Source organism: Vipera berus (assembly GCF_964194415.1).
Source record: "Vipera berus genome assembly, chromosome: 15".
In the NCBI taxonomy this organism is placed as follows: Eukaryota; Metazoa; Chordata; class Lepidosauria; order Squamata; family Viperidae; genus Vipera; species Vipera berus.
Genome location: NC_138218.1, coordinates 8,720,530 through 8,743,163, shown reverse-complemented (window position 1 = coordinate 8,743,163; position 22,634 = coordinate 8,720,530). Strand labels below are relative to the sequence as shown.

At 46.1% G+C, this 22,634-nt stretch overlaps 2 protein-coding genes across 2 annotated transcripts in view; one reads left to right on the top strand and one right to left on the bottom strand.

The window, feature by feature from the left end:
• Positions 1 to 652: 652 nt before the first annotated feature.
• On the top strand, positions 653 to 11,099 carry RAB14 (RAB14, member RAS oncogene family). The gene is made up of 8 exons (XM_081339847.1): positions 653 to 1,471; positions 6,560 to 6,618; positions 7,897 to 7,950; positions 8,403 to 8,580; positions 8,979 to 9,045; positions 9,956 to 10,043; positions 10,291 to 10,321; positions 10,747 to 11,099. Exons 2-8 carry the CDS (start codon positions 6,567 to 6,569, stop codon positions 10,922 to 10,924), a joined length of 648 nt encoding a protein of 215 aa, XP_081195973.1. The 5' UTR covers positions 653 to 1,471; positions 6,560 to 6,566; the 3' UTR covers positions 10,925 to 11,099.
• Positions 11,100 to 13,441: 2,342 nt separating this feature from the next.
• Positions 13,442 to 22,634, bottom strand: part of CNTRL (centriolin) — a 33,575-nt gene continuing 24,382 nt past the window's right edge. Inside the window, exons 33-44 of the mRNA XM_081339774.1 lie at positions 21,758 to 21,975; positions 20,695 to 20,852; positions 20,453 to 20,526; positions 19,964 to 20,152; positions 19,074 to 19,299; positions 18,158 to 18,363; positions 17,405 to 17,545; positions 16,623 to 16,898; positions 15,778 to 15,840; positions 14,977 to 15,186; positions 14,402 to 14,493; positions 13,442 to 13,747 (exon numbers count right to left, since the gene is read on the bottom strand). Of these exons, the coding sequence (XP_081195900.1) occupies positions 14,416 to 14,493; positions 14,977 to 15,186; positions 15,778 to 15,840; positions 16,623 to 16,898; positions 17,405 to 17,545; positions 18,158 to 18,363; positions 19,074 to 19,299; positions 19,964 to 20,152; positions 20,453 to 20,526; positions 20,695 to 20,852; positions 21,758 to 21,975 (1,839 nt within the window). The 3' untranslated portion in view covers positions 13,442 to 13,747; positions 14,402 to 14,415. The remainder of the gene's footprint in view (positions 13,748 to 14,401; positions 14,494 to 14,976; positions 15,187 to 15,777; positions 15,841 to 16,622; positions 16,899 to 17,404; positions 17,546 to 18,157; positions 18,364 to 19,073; positions 19,300 to 19,963; positions 20,153 to 20,452; positions 20,527 to 20,694; positions 20,853 to 21,757; positions 21,976 to 22,634) is intronic.

The window sequence follows — 22,634 nt, the reverse complement described above, 5'->3', positions numbered from 1 at the left end:
AAAATATATTTTTATGTGTGTTTCACCCGCCCTTTGTCCTGTCCTATCTGCGCATGCTTGTTTTGATTCTCAAAGGAATTCAATAATTTGTGGGTTGCAACAAATTGATCATTTTGCACAAGTGGGTGATATTCTTTTAAATGCCTAATGAATTAAACTTTTTATTTATTTTATTCTCTTTTTTTAAAGGCTTCGCGTGTTTTCCGGCCTTCCTTTCCCAACCATGGAGCAATGCTGCCATCTCGTGGCCAAAGAGAAGTGGTGCACGGCACGTCTTTTTCGTCCCTTTATATTTGCTTTTTCATGTACCCGAAAGGCCAGAGGGATTCACACGAGACTCCTCGCTTTGTGACCGATTCACACGTGTTTGGGGGGGGGTTTGCATCGAACTGGCTACTAACCCATGCGGAAGGCTAGGCTCCAACAAAACCATCTTATTATTCTACTGTTAATAGACATGTTATTATATCAGTCCCCCAAAGAGGCTCTTGCTTTATGTGGCTCTCAGTTCGAATCCTGCTCACGTCCTTGGCAAGATCAGCTCATTCATAAATGTTTTATGTGTTAACCTTACGAATAATAAAATTACTTTTTAAAGTATGCCCTGGGACAGCCCCCCCCCAAAAAAAACCTCGAGTAAGGAGTAGGCTAGTAAACTTACAGGCAGAAATTCAACTAGGAAGGACTTCCCGGTTGAATGCCAGCCGAAAGGGGTGGGGCTAAGCGAGTGGGCGGAGCCAGAACGACTGTGGACGGAGTTGATTGGCCAAGCTCCATGACTTATTTTTTTTTAAATGATCTTTGGGTTAAGCCCGCCCATTTCTAGCAAGTGGCACCTCCCGTTTGTCGTCTCCCATCTGCGCATGCGTCTTCCCCTCTCCAATCTGCGCATGCCCCTCGTTTTAAGCTGCCCGAACAAGAACCGGCTTTCTTTTTTTTTTTTAAAGTGGTTGTCGACGCAGGCGCTCTGGGCCACCCATTCCGCCCCGCCCTCCCCCTCTCTCCGGTAGGAAAAAAATAAAGAATGCCCAAACCACAAAAACCACTTCCCCGCCTCCTCGGCCGCCCCGATTGGCCTTTTCCTCCACCGCGTCCCGCCCTCCCTGGGCTGGCTTTTGTTTCGCGTCGCCCGCCTTCCTCTTTCTCGCGGGGCAGAGTTGGCAGCGGGGCTGGCCCGGCCGGCCTCCGGGCCCCGCCCCGCGGGAAGTGGGCGGGGACAGCCAGCGGAAAGGGCCGCCGCCGCCATCTTGGATCGCGGGTGTCTGTGAGGGAAGAGGAGGGGCGGCGGCGACGAAAGAGGGAAGAAGATTAAGGAGGAGGAGAAGCCGGAGAGGAGGAGGAGACCCCGCCGCCGCCGCCGCCCGTCGCCCCCTGCGCCCTCCGCGGCTCCCGCCCGGGAACGAGACGCTGCTGTGGCCGCCGCCGCCGCCTCCTCAGCCAAGCTGCCCAGTCACCAGCCCCCCGAGCCCAGGTAAATGCGGGCGGCCTAGGCCAGGCCTTCCGGCCGGGGCCTTCCCCGGGGTTGCCTAGCAACGGGAGGGGACCGCCTCCCCGCTCTCGGCGGGGGAAGCCGCGCCCGCGGGCGCCAGGCCGGGCTTCCCTTCCGGGAGGCGGAAGAAGCCAGGGGGGCGGGCTGAACGGCGACCATCGGGCCCATCGTCCCCGGCCCGCGCCGCCCCTAGAGGCCTCTGCGCCTCCCGTCATCCATGCGGGGGACACCCTCCCTCCCTGTCCCCGAAGGGCCCTCGCTGCTCTGCCTGAGCACCCCCGTCCCATCATCCCCGCCCCTTGCTTCCTGCCCCAGACCCATGGGTCCTGGAGTCGGGGGAGGATGGGCATAGCGCCGCCCAGAGGAGCTGCGGTCTTTTGGCCGAGAGGAGGCCTTTGGGGTGATGGAGAAGGATTTCTGGCCTTTTCCTTCCTTCCTCTTTCTTTCCCTTCTTCCTTTCCTTTCTCCCTTCCCTTCTCCCTTCCTTCCTTTCCCTTTCTTTCTTTCTTTTTCTCTCTCTGTATCTCTTTCTTCCCCTCTCTCCCTCTTTCTCTCTTTTCCTTCCTTTCCCTTCTTCCTTTCTTTCCTTCCTTCCTTTCCTTTCTCCCTTCCTTCCTTTCTCTTTCTTTTTCTTTTTCTCTCTCTGTATCTCTTTCTTCCCCTCTCTCTTTCTCTTTCTTTTCCTTCCTTCCTCTTCCTTCCTTTCTTTCCCTTCTTCCTTTCCTTCCTCCCTTCCTTTTTTCCCTTCTTCCTTTTCCTTTTTTCTTTTTTTCTTTCCCTTTCTCTTTCTTTTTCTCTCTCTTTCTTCCCCTCTCTCTTTCTCTCCCTTCCTTCCTTTCTTTCCCTTCTTCCTTTCTTTCTTTTTCTCTCTATCTCTTTCTTCCCCTCTCTCCCTCTTTTTCTCTCTCTTTCTTTTCCTTCCTTCCCCCTTCTCCTCTTCCTCCTCCTTCCGTTTGCCCTCCTGACCGAATTATCCAAGAGAAGCTTTTTAGAGCAGCAACCTGCCTGCCTGCCTTGATGTGTTGGGACAGGAATGTCCAACCTTGGCCACTTTTGAAGCCTTGTGGACTTCATCTCCCAGAGTTCACTTCCCCATGCTGGCTGGGGAATTCTGGGAGTTGGGAGTCCAGAAACCTTTAAAAGTTGCCAAGGTCGGACACCCCTGCATTAAAACTTTAGGAAGCGCCGTGGACCGTATTCCCTGGAACAGTATTTACTTATTTCTTTTATTAAATCCGTGTATCACGGTTGAGCAATGGTAAAATGAAATCTTTCAGATCAACCCACCTCGCAGGGTTGTTGTCGAGGGGCGCCGTAAAAATGTAATAAACAATAAACATAGAGGGAAGGGGTGTTAGGTCTGTTCGTCATCCTGATCACTTATAAAGTGATAAAAAGGCAGGGTAAAAATCTGATAAATAAATGAATAAACAGCATTGTATTCTCAGAAAGCTTGGAGTGGATACCTTCTCAGGGGTGATGTGCAGCTGCTTCTGGAAAGGCCTCCCCATTTAGTTTTAAGTTCTTTACCTTGGCTGTCCTGCAGTCCCAGGTCCGGAAGGTGTCAACGACGCCACTTTCCATCTTCCTGTGGAGAAAGTGAGAAACTTGGGTCTGTGAAGCTTGTCTTATTTGGAAGATAGCCTACAACGCAACTACATCACGGTGTGCAGTGAATGCCACTTGTGTTGTGCATGTTACATCAGAGGGGCAAAGAGATTGAGGATTTTGGATAAAGTCTTTCTAAGTAGGCTAAGTGCGATGAATGGTTGAAAGAAGAAATTTTGCCTGGAATCTGAACTGAAAGGATTGAGGATATCTTATTGCACTGATTTCTTTCTTTTTTTAAAAAAAAATTTGCAGTGTTAGCTGCTTTTTATCCATTGTAGATCTTCAGTGAGAGATATGCACTTGGCTCTGAATACATATACGGTGAGCTGTGCACACCCTTTAATCAGCATATGTGTGTTAGTACAGTTATGCTTCCTTGCAAGAATGTGGTATGAATGTAATAAACTTTGCATGCTTGTTTTTTTGAATTAACATAAATATTTTACGCAATATTCCTGACAAAACTACTATCATATGTTAATGAGGGTGATCATATTTTAGGAGTGGTACCTTTGCTAAAATTTCAGTTTTTGGTTGCTGGGTCTATTTGGCTCACTTTGTTTGCTTGGGGGGGGGCGATTCACACCTGCTAAGGTGCGAATCTTGTTAAATTCAGATTTTGTACGAAGGCAGGACTGTTGCAGTAAAATATCGACAGGGCCTGCTTTAACACCAGGCTGGGACGTGCAAACTTGTCATCCCAATTTTGGTTATATTTACTTGGACTGAGGGGCAGTTAATGTTCTCGGACATCTAGAAGGCAGGAAGAAGTAGCAGAAGCTCAGCAGAGATCAATTTTGCATTCTTGGCATTGCGTTTGCAATCCCTGGACACCCTTTTTTTGACTAGATAAACCTCTGTAGATGTAAAATGTGAGGGGATTCCCTACAGTTGTAAATGATTTTCACTTTGGAGATTTGCCATAGTTTTGTCATTATCGGGAAGCTTTGTCGGGTTTTTTCCCCCGTGTCTGCTGTCTTTTCAGGGGCTCTTGCCAGACAAGGGAGTGGCTTGGTAGAGTCCTTTCTTCAGTAAATAAAGAACATTTAAGGCTCTTTATTGTTTCCCATGGCAAGTGCTGAGGTTTTTACACACACTGATGCATTGTCGGGCAGGCTGCGGCACTGTTACAATAAGGAAAACTAAAAATAGTGCAACCCCATAACTTTAACAAAGAGAAAAGTTCACCTATAGTGTACTGCAAAGTTGTCGTACAGGTGATCCTGTGGACTTTATGACCACAGTTGAGCCGAACGCTTACGTTGCTAAGTGAGAAATTGGTTAAGTGAGCTCTGCCCCGTTTTACGGCTTTCCTTGCCCGATTTGTTAAGTGAATCCCCGCCGTTAAGTTAGGAACAGGGGTTGTTAAGTGAAAACCCGGCTTCATCCATGGACTTTGCTTGACCGAAGGTCGCAAAAGGAGATCGCGGGACCCCTGGACACTGCAACCGTCAGAAGTGTGAGTCAGTTGTCAAGCATCCGAATGTAAATCACGTGACCCTGGGGATGCTGCAACGGTCGTAAGTGTGAAAAACGGTCATAAGTCACTTTTTCAGTGACGTAACTTTGAACGGTCACTCAATGAACTGCTATGAAGTCGAGGACTACCTGTATCTCTGTGTAAATATGCATTGATTTGAGTTGCGTGCTGTTGAGACAGTAGTTCATTTAGTGACCGGTGGTGGAAAAAGTGACTTATGACCGTTTTTCACACTTACCACCATTGTAGCATCCCCAGGGTCATGGGATCAAAATTTAGATACTTGGCAACTGACTCATATTTATGATGGTCACCGTGTCCCGGAGTCACCTTTTGCACCCTTCTGACCAGCCAAGTCAGTGGAGGAAGCCAGATTCACTTCACAACTGTGTTGCTAACTTAACAACCACCGTGATTTTTTCGCTTAACAACTGCAGCAAGGAAGGCCATTAAAATGGGGCAGAACTCACTGAACAAGTGTTGGGCTCAATTGGCAGTCGTAAGCCGAGGACGACCTGTATATAAGAATATCGTTTGCTATTTGAGATTTTTTTTTCCTCTCTCTCTCTCTCATTTCTTAAACTTGCCATGCAAGGCCTTTGCATTCTTCTTGCAAAGAATGAGCCAAGCGGTGCCTTAAGATATTCCCAGCATGGATAGGGCCTGAGATAGTGTCTTTTCATTCATACGGCACATCACGCCATGCGTGCTCTTCTGTATAGAACGGATGGATTCAAATCAGATGACGGTCACGTGCTTACTAGAAGAGTCTTGCGCTTGGGAAATTGCATATTCTGAGGAGGGACTGAGCTGAGAATTTATTTTTTATTTTTATTTTTATTTTTCCTAGTGGGAAAGGACCCAGCAGTCATGCATTCTGGCTTCTCCAAAACAATTTCTTTCTTCGTTGCCCTTTCTGATGCCAGCTTTGTATTTTTCTTTGCAATCTACAAAGAGCGTAGATTTCACAATCTCTTTGAGCAGTATAAGCCTTTTTGTTTTGGGCAATACGTAAATTTAGCCTCGTGCTTTTTAAAAGGAATCAACTTGCCACTGGTTTTTCTACATAGTGTAGGATTTTTCTGCCCGCCTGCCCTGTCCCATGCAACATTTCACTTGCCTGCTTTGACTGGCTATAGAAATTGAATCAATAAATTCATTTCCAGTGAATTTCCATTCGGTTAATAGGTTAATCTTTCCTTTGATATCTGTGTACTGTAGTTCTGCTTCTCTATTTTAACTTGCTCATTTAAAAAAAAAACAGACTGGCTAACATAGCTTGCATATGAAGTTTGTACCTTCAGCTCTAAACAAATGAGCCGACTTTATTTAAGACTTAGAAATTGGTAAATAGCTTGGTGAATGCTTGGGAATCTTTTCCACTATGTTCTTTTTATTAAAGGCGCAGTTAGATAATTTCTCCCGGGAAAAGGAGAAAGATAAGAGGCTTAAAATAATGGGGAGTAGGCAATGTTAGCAATGCACGGTGCTGGGTTAATTGCTCAACAAATTCTTCCACTATCCTGCCAGGAAATTGAGAAAGCACACATGGGATCTCCAAAATAGCTAGGTGTGTCCACTGTGGGAAAGCTTCCACGATATTTTTTTGAAGGAGCAGTGATCTGGTGCTAAAGTAGGATTCTTAAAGGAATGACTATGCTACTCATGTTGCTGATTGGAGGGCAAATCCTAAAAATTATGTTAACTTCAATACTGGTAGTTCGTGTAGTGACCGTTCAAAGTTACAATGGCACTGGGAAAAAGTGATTTACGGCCATTTTTCATACTTAACAACCATTGCAGCACCGTTTACAACCCTTTATAAAGGCCTTTGCTTCCAGTTTAGTTTGCACTTTTAATATTTCCTTCGTCCTCGAGTTACAACGACTGAGCCCAAAGTTTATGTCGCTAAGTGAAACAGTTGATAGGACCGGATCCAAGGACAATCACGTTAAGCTGTTTTCTCTCTTCTTTTCTAGTGCCACAATGGCAACTGCACCTTACAACTATTCCTACATCTTTAAATACATCATTATTGGTAAGTCTAAACATCGTTTAGAAAACGCCTGGGTTATTCCTGCTGCCGCACTTCTTCCAGATGCCTTTAACTGCAGCTGGTTTGGGATAATAGAAGTTGTAGGAAGATGATGCTGGAGTGGCCCAACCTACAAATAACCAGTGAAATGGGAAAAAAAAGGATGTATTTTTGGGATCCGTCGAACCATCCCTTGCACACCAGGCTCGGCAAAAAAGTGGCATGCAAAGTCACAAGTCGCTGATGTGCTTGAGGGTGGCACTTTTTTAATTCAATGCTCTTGAGGATTTTTGCCCAAGTAATCTCTCTCAGCCTGCAGATGTGTTTCCCCGCCCCCCCCAAGTCTGGCAGAGTTTTGGATTTCAAAGCCAGGAAGTGAGATAGAATGATTTACTCTTAAAGACACTTCCTTCGGTTGCTACTGTGGTGCTGACATTTGATCCTGGTTTTGTGTCTGGTATTGGGCAAAGCCCGCAACGCTACACGATATACGCATTGGAGAACTGGTGGAATATTCTCTTAGGTGGTAAGCAGCATTAATTCCTGGAGGGTGATCTTAGACTCACTTGCTAATCCAGCTTTGAAAGCATTCATTTATCGACTACCTGAAGCTACAAGTGACCTAGGAGTGTTGCGGGATCCCTGTGGTCACGTGATCAGAATTTGGGTGCTTGGCAACTGGCGTGGATTTACAATGACTGCAGGGTCTTGGATTGCCATTTGGGGCCTTCCCAGTGGGCTTCCAACAAGCAAGCAGAAATTCTGGCCCCAAATGAGATCTTTCTTAGCCTAAACGTGGGATGTGTGCACACAGTGGGATCAGTCTGGTTTTAGTGTGTTTACGGACCACGTCTGATGCCTAGGATGTTGTATAAACATAAGTTATGTTTCAGAGCTGGAAATACAGCTAGAGTTACTCGTCTTACTCATCCGTGGTCTTCAGAAGGAATTTTAAGAAATAGGAGCTTTTGTCTCCTTACTTCCAGTTACAAATTCTGTAATAGGAATACCAGGAAAAAAATTCCAGAGCAGTTCTCAGTAGCATTATGCACTAGTTTTTCTTTTCATTTCTTTTTTTTTTTTAAAAAAAACTTTCTTGGTGCTTGCTTGGCACTTTTATTAAGGAAGAATGCTGGTTGTGGATTATTACACCATCTGTCTGGGAAAAATGGCTCCATATTATTCCACAATTTCTGCAATAGATAGTAAGTCAAGGCAGCAGTGGTAACAATTTGCTTCTAAATATTCCTCTTTTTTTCTCTCCCTTTTTTTCATTTTAAGGTGATATGGGTGTAGGAAAATCGTGCTTGCTCCATCAGTTTACAGAAAAGAAGTGTAAGTGTGCACTTGCAGATTGTAATTGAAGTAGTAAACAGAACATTATCCCCTCCGTTTTCCCGACGTGTTAATTCCAGGCTTCCGTTACGTTATTAAAAGTGCCTTTTACGGAACGGGAATGATTCCGGATTTCACTGAAGCAAAATGCCTCCCTTTATATAATACGCAACCATTGTTAGTTTTAATGTTGTGTATTTTTGTTCAGAGATAAGATTTAACAACCAAAGGTTTATACCTTTGCCGGTGACCAGCTTTGCCTGTTTCTCACTCTTCTAAGAAACATGGAGTAGAAGAAGTCAGAAATGAATTGCGCTCTGTAATGAAGAAAAAAACCCCCGCAGATAACTGCTGATTTTGGCTGAGGTGGTGGGTAAAGCAGGTCTTCAGATACGTGGGAATCCCTGTGAATGGACCGTGCTTTCTCACTGTTATTTCATTTTGCCTCGCAGTTATGGCAGACTGTCCCCATACGATTGGAGTCGAGTTTGGCACCAGGATAATTGAAGTTAGCGGCCAAAAAATTAAGCTGCAGATCTGGGACACGGCCGGACAAGAGAGATTTCGAGCGGTCACACGGAGCTACTACAGAGGAGCAGCAGGAGCCCTTATGGTTTATGATATCACTAGGTAAGGAAAGAGTCCTTTCTCTGCTAGAGGTTGGAACTTTGCCGTGGTTTGAACTCGGTGCCGCCCGTCCCTTAACCAGCTGTGATTTAAGCTGATGCTCTTTTAGCTGACACCACTAAACTCTGGAGCAGAGCAAGAGTTCGCCTGTTTCATCAAACCCCTACTTCTAGTCATTTTCCAACCTTCTCAAATCGATGTTTAAAAAGCTCCGTGCAGGCACACCATTTTGATGGACATGGGTGGAAAAAGGCACGGGGAAGGGAAGGACACAAATGCTGGATCTTTCTCTCTCAGACCAAATGGGATGAGGTTGGACTTTTTCTCTTGCTGTGATCCTCTGAAGAGACAAGGACGAACTAGCTTGTGTTCTACGCCTTTTTTTTCTCCCCCTCTTGCAGGAGAAGTACATACAACCATTTAAGCAGCTGGCTGACAGACGCAAGGAATCTAACTAATCCCAATACTGTGAGTGTCACAATTGAGAAACCTCTGTGTTAAAAGGTTAGGGTTGCTAAACAGCATCTGCTCATCTCCAGGTTGAGATGTCAGGAAATTTCTCCTCAGTTCTAGGTTGCTTCTCTGCTTGATCAGTTTTGTATCCGTTGCTTCTTGCCCTGCCCTCAGGAGCTTTGGAGAATAGGTTGACACCCCACCCCACTCTTCTTTGTGGCAGCCCCTCAGATATTGGAAAGACTGCTATCACGTCTCCCCTAGTCCTTCTTTTCATTAAACTAGACGTAGCCAATTCCTGCAACCGTCCTTCGTAAGTTTTAGCCTTCAGGCCTCTTCCATTCCCCTAGAACGGAATATATCCTCCGTTCTTCCTCTCTTGTCTCTAGAAGTCAGCCGGCCATGGAACAGCTGAACAGAGCCCATTACCATTTGCTTAAGGGAGACAGTTTTGAAAATGCACGCTTTTCTCAGCTCTGCATTTCAAGGAGGGGGATTCCTTCCCTTTCGTGCAGCATTGGCTAGAAAGCTTCCCTTCCTGACAGTGTGGTTAGCTATAGCAGTCATTCCAGCTAGCTAGCTCTCTTACTTCCTCTTCTAGCATGTCTTGTGTTAATTGCATAACGAGCACTTCCTTAGAACTGCTTCCTCACCCTAATGGGAAGCCAAACGGTCCGTTAATTAAAGCATTTGCATTCCGACTCACCCTTCTGGGGATGCCCCGTTCCATTTTTTTTTCCCTTTAATGCTTAAGAGAGAGAGAGGGGGGAATGGTGTGTTTTCTTAGCTGCGATGAGGCATGCTCTGCAAAAAGGATCCCAACAGGATCCTTTGGGGCAAAAAGGCCTGCCCTTGACAAACTGGCTGTTGTCCACCGCTGGATTCCTGTTAAATGCCCTTTTTCTGTCTCTTGTTCTGGATGCAGGTGATCATCCTTATAGGAAATAAAGCAGACCTGGAAGCCCAGAGAGACGTGACATATGAGGAAGCCAAACAGTTCGCTGAAGAAAATGGTACGCATGGGCGCACCAGAGTAGACTAAGCTACTTGGCAGAAAGATCGCGCAGAAGCTGTTTAGCGTAGTGCCGATTTAGGCCCTCTGGGGTGGTGACGATGTAGCACGCGTGGATCAGGCTACTCAGATCGTATCCACGACCCTTGTCACTTTTGGAGACACCCAACGTGCTGGTTGGGGAGATCCGAAAGAGGAATATTTTGATTTTCCGACCTAAGTTGGCTTTGCTTTTTGTTCCCCAACAGGCTTGCTGTTTCTTGAAGCGAGCGCAAAAACGTAAGTTGGTTGCTTGTACGTTTAAAAAAAAAACAAAAGAGGGACTGGTGGTGAGAACGTCTTGTTTGCAGCACAAGAGTCGACTTGATTTATGCTAACGCCAGTGCTTAAATTGCTCTAGCGACGCTAGCTGTTGCTTCAAAATATGGACAGTGCAGCATGCAAGCAGTATGGATGCATTTTGCGGGGTCCTCGATGCTCTGGTAATGGCTACTTTCTTGCAGATGTTTCGTGGCCCAACTAGGGAACATCGTCAGCGTTGATCACGCACATCGGCAGTGCCGATGTGACCCTAGTTAGGTAATGAAACATCTGCAAGAAAACCAAGGACCCCTCGCTACAACCCCAAGCTATAAATACACCATGCCTCTGTCATAAAGTGTCCCAAATTAATGCCGTTGCACTGGCTTGTCCTTTTCCCCCAGAGGCGAGAACGTGGAAGACGCGTTCCTAGAGGCCGCCAAGAAAATCTACCAGAATATCCAAGACGGGAGCCTGGACCTGAACGCGGCAGAGTCAGGGGTACAGCACAAGCCTTCAGCTCCACAGGGCGGCCGGCTAACCAACGAACCCCAGCCCCAAAGAGAAGGCTGTGGCTGCTAGTGACCTCTGTTCCTTGGCTCTGTTTGTGACCTTTCACCTCTGTTAAAGAGCAGTGCTTTTTTGGGGGCTGCTTCCGTTTTCCTCTGCACATCTTACCAGGTTTAATTAAAACTCCTGAGGCAAAGAGTTTAACACAGTACTAAACTGCTAAAGAATAAAATTAAGAGAAAACTTAGATGTAATCAGGTTATCAAAGGCAAGTAGAGTCATTCCCTGTCCCTGCATGGTAAAATCTAGGCGTCTTTATTCCCCCTTCTCCTCTCTCTCTCTCTCTCTCCCCCCCTCCCCATAATTAATTGTCCTTGTGAATAGATGTCACCGATTCATGATTTACAAAAACAGAGCTCTGATGCTGGGCCCCCATATGACTCTCTCTCTCTCTCTCTCTCCTTTCTCCGCAGAGCTTTGTCTCTCGTAAAAGTTTAACTTTGTTAGCTTCAGCTTTTTTCTCCCAGTCTGTAACTGGTCTGTCCCTTTTTAGTAACAAAAAAAAGGAGAAAAAAAAAGATTTACTATGAAACTTATTTCCAAGGGTAGAATGGGATCCTGCGTAGATTGCTTTCGTTGGGAAACGCTGATAGTGGTGGTGGTGGTGGCTGGGGCTTTTGAGGGAGGGGGGAGAAAGACACTTACTGCCGTGGTGTACGCCCCCTCCCTCTCGGCCTAGGACATGGCATGGCTTCTATCTCGTACCCGATATCTTTATGCTGCTCTTACTGCTCCGTATTTTTACCCACACGGGCCCTTATTATTAACCAAGCGTAAATATGTATAAATTTTGACAGAACCAAGCTAGACACTCAAATACATCCTGTGTATATGATTTTAATGAAGAAAAAAAACCCTTAATGACCGGCATTAGAAATTTAAAAGTGAAGTATCTGATACAGCTCCACTAAAGACGGCCAGGTCACCCTGCTTGGTGACCGCAGTCATTGGCCACCCCCGGTTCAACTTTTACGATGTTTGGCGGTTGTCCAGAGGACCTTGACGCACTCCCAGGGTATTGCTAGCCCAGTGTAGGCCCTCTCTGTGCCCGGTGAGCAACCTACTACTATATTTTTTTGCTGTTGTTACTCCAGGTCTTGTGTACTTTGAGGATGTGCTAACTCGCTTTCCCTCTTCCCCCCCCCCCAAAAAAAAAAATTCTGCATTTATTCCAGCTGCATTGCCTGCCGGGGCTGTATTGCACATCTGTATGTTTCTGGGAAAGGTCTGCTCTAAACTGGACGGTTGCTAAAGCATTACTTTTGAGGGACTTTGGACTCTGGCATTTGACACTACAGTTCCCCTGGCTTGGCTGCCGATGCTCTCCCCAAGTTCCCCTCTGCCATGATTGCAAGCCTCTGTCCCTGGAAGAGGGCTTAACGGAGAGGGGTGGCCTGCAGGATGGAGCCCCCCCCCCCCAGACCTCTCTCCGCCCTTAGTTGTTCTCTCGGTGGCAATCTGGTTGAGACGCGGTTAAGGCCGGCTGGGGATAGAGCACGTTTGATTCTGTTGCCCGCGGTGTCTCGGCGACCCCTCGAATGACACTAAAACCAGGCCACGTTCCAGCGTGTGCAAAAGCGAAAGGGGCTAACCAGCATAATGTACAGTCAACGTGTGAACCAAAAAGCCAAAACTGGGATGTGCAAATGATTCGCATTTGGGTAGCTTGCGCGCTCTCCCTCGCTTACGTTGCCCTTTATGTTTGGCTCTAGTTTTTCCCTCCCTCTTCAGATCTCAAGATTCTTAAAAGTAGATGGGTATTACAGAATTCTGCTCTTTGAATTGCACCGTGGGGTGTGTGTGTGTGGGTGGGGTGAGGGTTGCCCAGGGACCATGACCTGTTGACGCAACTTAAGTTTTGGGCAAAGGCAATTGGCTTCCTGCAGCTTGTTGGCGGTGCAATATCCCTTTTCTTACCTCCTCCTCCCTCTCCCCCCCACCCCCAATTCAAGTTACAGTAGGTCTTCATTTCTGTGACAGGATTTATTTGGGCTGCTGTACTCATTTAATGTAACAATGCTATTCTCTTAAATATTTGTAAATAAAGTACCTGTATCTAGAGATCAATGAGAGTAGTCGTTCTTTGAAGAGGCAGAACAAAAGGGTTACGAATTGTGGGACAACTGAGGTGAATGCCCCTTTTTTTAAAGGGCGGGGGGGGGTTGAGCTTGAGTTGTCCCAAAGATGCTTTTTCCAGAGGCAACTGAACTTTCTTTGTTTTTGCTTGAAGACAATTTTGCTTCTCATCTTAGAAGCTTCTTCAGTTCTGACTAAAGAAGCTTCTTGGACAAGAACTGAAGAGGCTTCTTGGATGAGGAGTGAAACGTCTTCAGGGAAAAAACAAATCCAGTTGCCTCTTGAAAAAACACATTTGGGACAACCACGATTGAGAATATCCATAGACTTGAACTCTTCTATGGCGTGCCGTAAAGATTGAGGAAATCTACAGGAGTTCAGAATTATTGCTTGTCTGAATAAAGGAGAAGAGAAGAGATGTTGAGACATTAAAATATCGCTGTAATCCTCTACTGTACCGTTTTGTACAAAAAAATTTATTCACAAAATATTTTATCCCGTAAAAAGCCGCTTTGCTAAACGCTGGTTAAAAAGAAATGTAAAAGAGCGAAAGACACACCTTGAATCACCTCCAAAGGAATACAAAACGCCTTGATGTTGCTTTCACCACGGCAGGATTCTGCTATAGAGATGTGGAAACCCGAGGACAGGTGAGGTGACTCAAAGACTGTTAAACTCGTAAATAAATGAGGTAGTCTTCATAATCTTCACATCCAATTGGCACAGGCTTCACGGACCCCATTTTTGCGCAGTCCTTGTCTAATAACCAAAAGAAGAAGCGATTTTAAAGTTCTAAGCAGCAAGTTATAGTCACCCCTTCCTTCTCCTTTTGTAATCCTTCATGACAACTTGTGTCATTTTATTCATAATCTATTTGTTCTAAGGAAGCGGCATTTTGGCTTGGAACAGACAACCAGGCTCTCAATATAGATTAGTCCTCGGCTTAAAGGCCACAATGGAGCCTAAACTTTCTATTGCTAAGTGAGACGTTTGTTATGTTGAGGTTTGCCCCATTTTACGACCTTGCTGGCCAGAGTTGTCGCAAAAGGGGATCACGTGACCCCATGCCAGTTGCCAAGCATCCGAATTTTGATCACATGACCACGCTGCAACGGTTGTAAGCGTGGAAAAACGATCACAAGCCACTTCAGTGCTGTTGCAATTTTGAACGGTCGCTAAATGAACTCTTGTAAATTGAGGACTACCTATAATCTGGGGCAGTTTTGTAGTTGGTGGCTGCAATAACTGTCCAGTGCCACAATGGATTTTTAAGATCTTGACCACAGTAAAAAAAACAACAACCCTTTTGTCACGCTACTAAGAAGGAATATATGTAAACTGTGACTTAAGTCTTCTAATTGGTCAATCCATGTTTAAAACTATTCATAACCTGGTTGGTCTTCCACCTCTCACCTTCTTTGTTGAAACTATGTCTTGTACTGATAAACCGCTTTAGACTGGGCTGAAGTATCTGCAGTGGTCCAGGGGGAAGGAGATCTGGTGGACTAGAAAAAATAAAAATAAATAAACAGTGCTATCGGTACGATTATTGATTTTATAAAAGTCATACGGAAGTTGAAGTTGCTCTTTAAGGAGAAAACACAAGGCGTGTTAAAATTAAATTTGTTCAAAGTGAACATATTCACTGCGCGGAGTGTAACCCGCCTCCAGCCATGCCAGCTTTAAATCTTTTTCCCCAAGTTGGTACCTTGCAAATATCCAGGGCATAAAACCAACGCTGGCTGCTGACCTGTTAAAAACGAATTCTCCCCAGCGCCGTTATGTTTAATACAGCTCTGTTAAAGCTATGTTTCAGAGTGAAGAAGAGCACAGGGATGCTTTAGAAAAGGCCGCGGGGACATTCACGAGAGAGGACAGTTGGTTTGGATCCAGTCTTAGCAGGGTAAAACATTCAATGGGTAACGTTGCTGTAAAGGTGGTTTCGTGCCAACGCTAGCTAAGAAAACCACATTGTCGGGCAAACGTACCTGGTTCTTTGCCAGGCTCGGCTCTTGGCGCAGAGAATCTGTGAATCCCGTTGAGTTTAAGGACGGAAACAAGGAATCGGTAGAACTGCTGCTGACCAGCTCGTCCAGGGCATCGACTTGTCTCTTCAGACTGTGAAGGGTGCCCTCGGTCTCCTGCTTCCCTTTAATTAAGGCCTCCACTTGCTTCGACATGCATTGCCGGAGTTGAGCCTGGATGGATGATGTTCCACGTTAAATCAGCATGGAAGGTCTAGGCTGCTTAGGGCAGAGGACTCGCTCTGGATTAATCTAGAAGTGACCTAAGTTTAAAGCTAGGACTTTGTTCTCCAAGGACGACTTAGCGACCACAACGGGCCCCCAAATTTCTGCTGCTAAGGGAGACATTCCTTGAGTGAGTTTTCTCCCATTTTACGGACTGCTTCGCCACGGCTGTTAAGCGAATCACTGCAGTGGTTAAGTTGGTAACCTGGTTGTTAAGTGAATCTGGCTTCCCCCATTGACTTGGCTGGTCAGGTCGCAAAAGGGGATCACGTGACACACACACACACACACACACACACACACACACGGGACGCTGCAACCGTCATAAATATGAGCCAGCTGCCACGTGTCTGAAATTTGAACACGTTACCAGGGGAAGCTGCAAGTGTAAAAAAAAAAAAACCGGTCATGTGTCACTTTTCTTCCAGTGCCCTTGCTTTGAACGGTCATTAAATGAACTGTTCCAAGTTGAGGACTACCTGGTTCTATTCCCCCACCCCAAGCAAAGGTCTGGTGGCCGTACATACGAATCGTCACTACCTTGAGACGATCTTCGTGGTGTTGCAGTTGTTCCCGGCGTACCTTTCCACGCCACTGTTCATCCTTGAGAGAAAAATAGGTATTGATGAAGAGAAGAATCCTTGGCAGGTAACTTGACATGCCTCATGACATTCCTTCACACTCATTCCGGGTGAAATGTGGGGTAAAACTAGGTGTTAACTATCATGTGTAGCCAACCCAATCATACTGTCAAGACAGCTACTTTTAAATGTGGACTCCTGCTAACAAGGCAAAGATTTAAACCCGAACTCCTAGATCTCATTTTTAGGTTAGAAACGAAACCTGAACTGTGAGTAGTAACAACAACACAAAAAAAAAACAAGACAATGGGAGAACGGTGGAAAAGGCAAGGATTTGGGCAAGCTGCATGTGGGAACAATCTGCTTGGATGTATGAATTTCTAATCTAGGTGGAGCAGTGGAGCAGTGGGCTAACGCCTCCTTAAGTAACACCAGCTGCCTGCAATTAGTGCAGGTTCGAGTCCCACCAGGCTCAAGGTTGACTCAGCCTTCCATCCTTCCGAGGTAGGTAAAATGAGGACCCAGATTGTTGGGGGCAATAAGCTGACTTTGTAATAATGCCGCTTGGGGTGTGTGTGAAAGCCCGAATAAGCAGGCATATACATAGAATGAAGGCTACTGCTAAGCTTGTAAGCCGCCCTGAGTCTTCGGAGAAGGGCGGGATATAAATGGAATTAAAAAAACAAAACAAAACCATGCAGCTTTCTTGCGTGGAAGATGCAGAAGTTCATGCTCGCTACGGTATCGTGCGTGCGGCCCGTTGTTCTGATCCTGGGGTACAACTCTGCTTCTTAACGTACTTACTGTGATGTGGACTTTAGAAAGGTCAAACTTTTCATCCCAGTACGGCGTCCTGGCCTTGTTTTCAGCGAATGGGTAGTTTTCCTTCAGGCTTTCCAGGTCACTCCAAAGTCTTGCCTTCAGTTCCAGGTGAGCTTCTCTATCCTCCAATACCTCTGGAGGGGACTGGCTCAGATCCTTCAAACCGTTCCTCATTTTGTCCTTCACTTCCAGTCTGACCAGCTTAACGGTGCTCTTCAGCTCTTTCTGCTGTTTCTCCAGTTCCTCCTGGCTCTTCATCTGAGACACAAGACGCAACGGTCATTCAACACTGAGGTTGAAGCACCGAGTGGCCTTAAAGGTAAAGGTAAAGGTTCCCCCGCACATGCGTGCTAGTCGTTTCCAACTCTAAGGGCCGGTGCTCATCTCCGTTTCAAAGCCGGAGAGCCAGCGCTTGTCTGAGGACGTCTCCATGGTCACGTGGCCGGCATGACTAGACGCCAAAGGCGCACGGAACGCTGTTACCTTCCCACCGGAGTGGTCCCTATTTTTCTACTTGCGTTTTTTACGTGCTTTCGAACTGCTAGGTTGGCAGAAGCTGGGACGAGTAACAGGCGCTCACTCTGTTACGCGGCACTCGGATTCGACCCGCCAAACTGCCGACCTTCTGATCGACAAGCTCAGCATCCTAACCCACTGAGCCACTGCGTGGCCTTACATCTGTATGATTCTGGGAGGGGAGGGGGGCTCAGTACCCCAGGGCCAGAGAGCAACGGGGAGGGTATTTGAAGGCTCCAGAGTGTCACCTGTGATTTGAGTTGTGCGTGCTCTTCTTGGATCCGGCCAAGGTCCCTCATCAGCCGCTTGGCCCGCTGGTGATTCTCTTGGGCCACTTGTTCCAGTGAGGCTATTTCTCGCTGCAAGCCGTAGTTTTCTTGCTTCTGTTCCTAAATTAGAGCAGCAAGTTATTTTTATTTTATTTTTATTGCATTTATATCCCGCCCTTCTCCGAAGACTCAGGGCGGCTTACAATATATATATATATATTCTTTTTTGCCTGCCTTTGAACGAACAAATACATTCCAGGGAGGGGTGGGGAGAATGCTCCATTGGGACCTTTAATGATGTAAAACTACACACAAACACACATCAGCCCCAGATGGCCATACCGGATGGGGCGGATCGGAGTTGGTCCAGAACATCTGGAGGATAGTGGCCCTACTTCAGATCCTCCCACGTGGACAGGATCCAACGGCTCCAGGTTGTGAGTTATGAGAGAAAACTGGATTGTAAATCCAGAAATGACCAACTGAGGTTCTATGAATTCATTAGGTGGTCTTGTTAGGTCACCTCCCTAACACAACCTTACAGAGTTGGAATAAGACTATCTAAGGTTTTATTTTACAACCGCTTCCAAGCATTCATAGAGTTTGGGAGAACTGGGGCCAAGTCAGCCGCTCCTCGTGTTCAAGAAACCATCTCATTTCTTGCCATGGCCCCTCTCTTCCCACAACCCGAAATGAAAAAGCAACTGGAGGTTGGGGGAGACAGTTGCGTACTTGAAGGGCTCTTTCAAGCTGGTCCCTTTGAGTCCTGATGGTTTCCTTTAAGGTTGCAATTTGCTTCTCTGCTTTTAGATGGTCTGCTTGGAGCTGATCCTGGAGCAGTCTCTCCTCGGCTCTGGAGAGGTGGAGTTCTCTTTGCAGGCAGGAAACCTCGCCCGTCTTTTCTTGAAGCTTCTGTTCTTTTTCGGAGAGCTGATGCCCTGGAAACAGAGGAGTCGGTCTTGGTTACCAAGCCAACCTTACCAAGAGCCTCCGGTTTGCTTTTCATCTGCTGAAGGGTGTTCCTAAGAGAATTTACGATGATTGTTGGCTGAGCAGAGACAAAAACAGCCAGAGAAATGATGGAAGCCTGGGAAACGGGGCCCTTGTTAGTCAACAGGAGTGCTGATTTACCACCAGCCTATCAGGTACTTGGGAGCTGAGGGCATGGCAGCACAAGGAAACAACAATTAATGACTTTTAATAGTCATCTGCACCATAATTAAACAAATAAAAGCTACACACAACCAGCAACCATAAAAATACAATGCGTAGAACATCCCAGTGCACATATGCTGGGGAGAGTGAAGTTCTCTGAGGATGGGCTCCAGCAGAAGCCCCAAAGCTTGGAAGAATAAGCCTTTGGTCCCGGTGACCGATTCAGATTGGATGCTGCAGAACTTGATAATATCTAAATGCTATTCTCATTGCAGCGAGCTCAAGAGCATTTACAAAAGATGCTACAAAAGGCATGTTTTTAATGGCTAAAACTCCAGCTGAACCGTACAACTATAGTGGTTTGCCCAGCGGGCTTGGAACTTGAATCTTGATCTCCTCCATTCTTAGCTGAAATATCACGCTGACTTCCTTACTCAATGGAGACGCATTTCTCATGAACACACATGTGTTCCCAGCCTTAAATACAACTCACTGGCTTTGTGGAGTTTTTCTTCAAGAGCTGAAATGTGGGATTCTCCCTTCTGAAGCCTCCGGATCCGTTCTTCCATCTCTTGGACTTTTGCCACGGCTTCCGCCAGGTGACCCTGCTGCTCTACCAGCTCTTGTTCCAGCTGCTGTTTCTGAGTCTTCAGTTTGTCTGCGCACTCTGCCAACTTACTTTCTTCCTGCAGGACGTCTTCCCCGAGACGTTGAAGGACCTAGATGAAAGCAGCCCATCGAGAGTTAAGCTAGGTTGGGAGAAGAGGTCACTGGGATGGGTGAATGATCTGGTTTCTCTCTCTCGATGGCATAAAACTACTGGCCTGAAATCTGCCCCCCCCCCGCCTCTGCAAGGGATTTGCCACAATACGAATCGTACACTTTTTTTAAAAAAAAAATGCCTCTTGGTTGACAACATTAATAACTCATTTGGTCTAGTGATTAAAGCATCTAGGATAGAAAGCAGGAGACTTGAGTTCTAATCCTGCCTTAGCCATGAAAGCCGCTGGGTGACTATGGGGGCCCGGTCCTTCTCTCTCAGCCCAACTCAGCTTCACAGGGTTGTTGCTGTGGGGAAAAATAGTAGGAGGAAGGCACGTGGAATATGTTCACTGCCTCGAGTTATTTGTAAAATAATAAAAGGCGGGGTACGAATTAAGTAAATAACCATCAAACTCTTGTAAATTCTAAACAACTGGGCTTAAGAGAGAATTTGTGGTATGGAGAAGCTACTGAATCAATTATGGCTTCTTTTTTTTACCTCCAGAATCAACCTTTCCATTTCTTCCCCCCCCCCCCCGAACTCGTCTGTTCGTCTTCAAAAGAAAGAATTCAGCCAGCAGATGCAGTCAAAACACAAATGGAAAAAAGATGAATGCACACCGTCTCTTGTTTGGCCTGTTTCAGCTCCTGTTCCTTAAGCTCCTTGTTGAGTTGGTGTAGCTGGTTCTCCTTTTCCCTCTGGGCTTCTTGGATCTCCTTGCACTTCCTGGATGACTCGTAAAGGGTGTCTTTGAGGACCTTCTGTTCTTGGAGGAGCTCCTGCTTTTCCTTTGCGGCCTCTTTCACGTCCTGCCGTTCCAGCCAGAAAGAGTTGAAAGAGAAAGATTTAGGATGCTCGTTAATGCTGCTGATCAACCTCTTTGGCGGGGTTATCTCAGAAGCCTACGAAATAGGGCCGTTGCTACAGATAAATACGGATGCAGCTCTCGGGACCAAAAAAAATGGCCAATTTTCATTTAGCAGTCTGATTTTGGCTGAAGTATTTATATCTTTTCCCCTGACTTTGCATCCTTGGGGAAATACCTGGCTCTTGGCTGCAATACGTTTCCCCACCTTTAACCCGGAACGGTAAATCTAGACAAAGCTCGCCTTTTCCAACAGCTGAAGATAACGCCTGGAATCGTTCAGTTCCGTCTTCAAAATGTCCAATTCCTCCTTTTTCCCTAAAGGGGAAAATAACGGCAATATTTTGAGGAAGAGGTCAATCGAAAGGAAAACAGGAGGAAAATTTGATGAAAAGATTGTGTTCTGAATGGGGTTTTATCCTACACAAGACACTCATCTATAGGCAAAATGACCGCGATCAAGAGATTGGGAAAGGTTTCCCGTACCGTGCAAATGCTTCTGCAGCTCAGCGATATCTTTATTCAGAGCTATTTTCTGGTTGTGAAGCTCGTCGATTTCAAGCTGCAGTTTTTGGAAATCCAGTACAGACTTCTCCGTGCTGGCAAGAATACTTTTATTGTTGTCTTCGGTCGAGGCTAAGGTTCTGCCAAAAGAGGAAGCCACACGTTCACTTCACAAATGTCTATGGAGAGTCTCAATCACCCAGGTTACGACTGCCCCAAAGATGCTTTTTCAAAAAGGCAACTGGGCTTTCTTTGAAGACGTTTCGCTTCTCATCCCAGAAGCTTCTTCACTTCTGAAGAAGAAGAAGAACCGAAGAAAATTCTTGGATGAGAAGCGAAAGGTCTTCGAGTAAAAACAAAGTCCGGTTGTCGCAAAATTAAAGCAGAGAGGCAGGTGCACAGCTTGGTGGACTGCTAAGAAGTGAATATGAAATCAGTCTGTTTCATTTCGCAGACGGTTGAAGTTATTAGCAGGTGATATATGATTCATCAGGGATGGTGTGGAACAGGGCTCTTCAAACGTGGCCCTTGGAGGACTTGTGGACTTCCAACTCCCAGAATTCCTCAGCCAGTTTGCCTGGCTGAGGAATTCTGGGAGTTGGAAGTCCACAAGTCATCGAAGGGCCACGTTTGAAGAGCCTTGGTGTGGAAGAAGGGATATTAATTATTTTTATTGTTTTAACAGGCTACTCTCCCCTACTAATCAAGATTTCTAAAATGCCTGCCCCCCTCTTAGGTTGATAGTATGAGTGTGAAAGTGTTTTACAGAAAATCTTCCCAAGTCTACCCCTACGGTATCCTTGGGCCCAAAGAAGGAATCTACTAATGGTCTGTTTCACATGAAAGGAAAACCGGCGTTTTCTTTAGTTTCTCTCGTGCCGTTGGGGGGAAAAATAGAAAGAAGACACATTTGAATAAGACTGTACAACTTCCTGTGAAACGATCTCTTCCACACATTTTGGATTATTACTATTATTATTATTATTATTTGTTTGCTAAGGTCAGCCATTTAAGAAGACACCTCTCTTCAAATCCCCATCCTCACCTTTTGCTTTGGGTGAATTTGTCCGCCAGGCTTTCACAGCTGGCCTCCAGCTGTCGCTTCTCATCATTCAGGGCCTTGAGGTGGTTCTGCAGAAGATGGAGCTGAGAGGTCAGTCGCTGGACTTCTTGCTGAGCCTCGTGGAGAAGCTGTCTCTGGTGCTCGGCCTCCCCTCGCTGGCGTTGGGATGCTTGCTGGAGATTCTCCAGCTCCAGCTTCTCCTGGGGTTTAAAAAAACATCCGCATAGAGTCAGCTGCCCAAAATTTAACTTCCCCATCACTGCACCCTCACTGCTGCGTGGCAGGGCAGCAAGAGCAAGCTCGTTATTATTACTGTTGACTTGATTTGTGTGCCGCCCGTTCCCAGGATTCTGGGGGACGAAAAACCCAAACAATAAAATAAGAAACACATCAGCCTAATGTTATTTACCTAATTTGTACTTATTTGCTTATTTAGAAAATTTATATTGCCGCCTACTCGCACATGGCAACTCAAGGTGGTGCACACGCAGATATAAAAAGAGTGTAAAAAGAAGAAAAAAATAACAAGAAAAATAATAAAATAATAACCTCGGCCACAACCCACATTCAAACTAGCCATTTAATGGGCTCCATCCCGCTCTGGGTACCCCAGGCCTGCTGGCAGAACCAGGTCTTCAGTGCCTTCTGAAAGAGTGTCAGAGTGGGGGGCAGTCTAATCTCTGGTGGGGGGGGGGAGTGGTGTGTGTGTGTGTGTGTGTGAGAGAGAGAGAGAGAGAGAGAGAGAGAGAGAGAGAGACGCTTCCCAAGATTCTGGATAACTAAAAATCAAAACCATAAAATAAAAAACACATCACCCAAATATACGCAGAAATGATAAAAAGTGGGAAATATAAATTCA

Bases quoted from the DNA above. Each gene is read 5' to 3' on its own strand.
- RAB14 (XM_081339847.1), top strand. From the start codon at position 6,567: ATGGCAACTGCACCTTACAACTATTCCTACATCTTTAAATACATCATT. The intron at 7,951-8,402 runs GTAAGTGTGCAC...TTTGCCTCGCAG, and splicing joins TCAGTTTACAGAAAAGAAGT to TTATGGCAGACTGTCCCCAT. The intron at 10,322-10,746 runs GTAAGTTGGTTG...CTTTTCCCCCAG, and splicing joins CTTGAAGCGAGCGCAAAAAC to AGGCGAGAACGTGGAAGACG.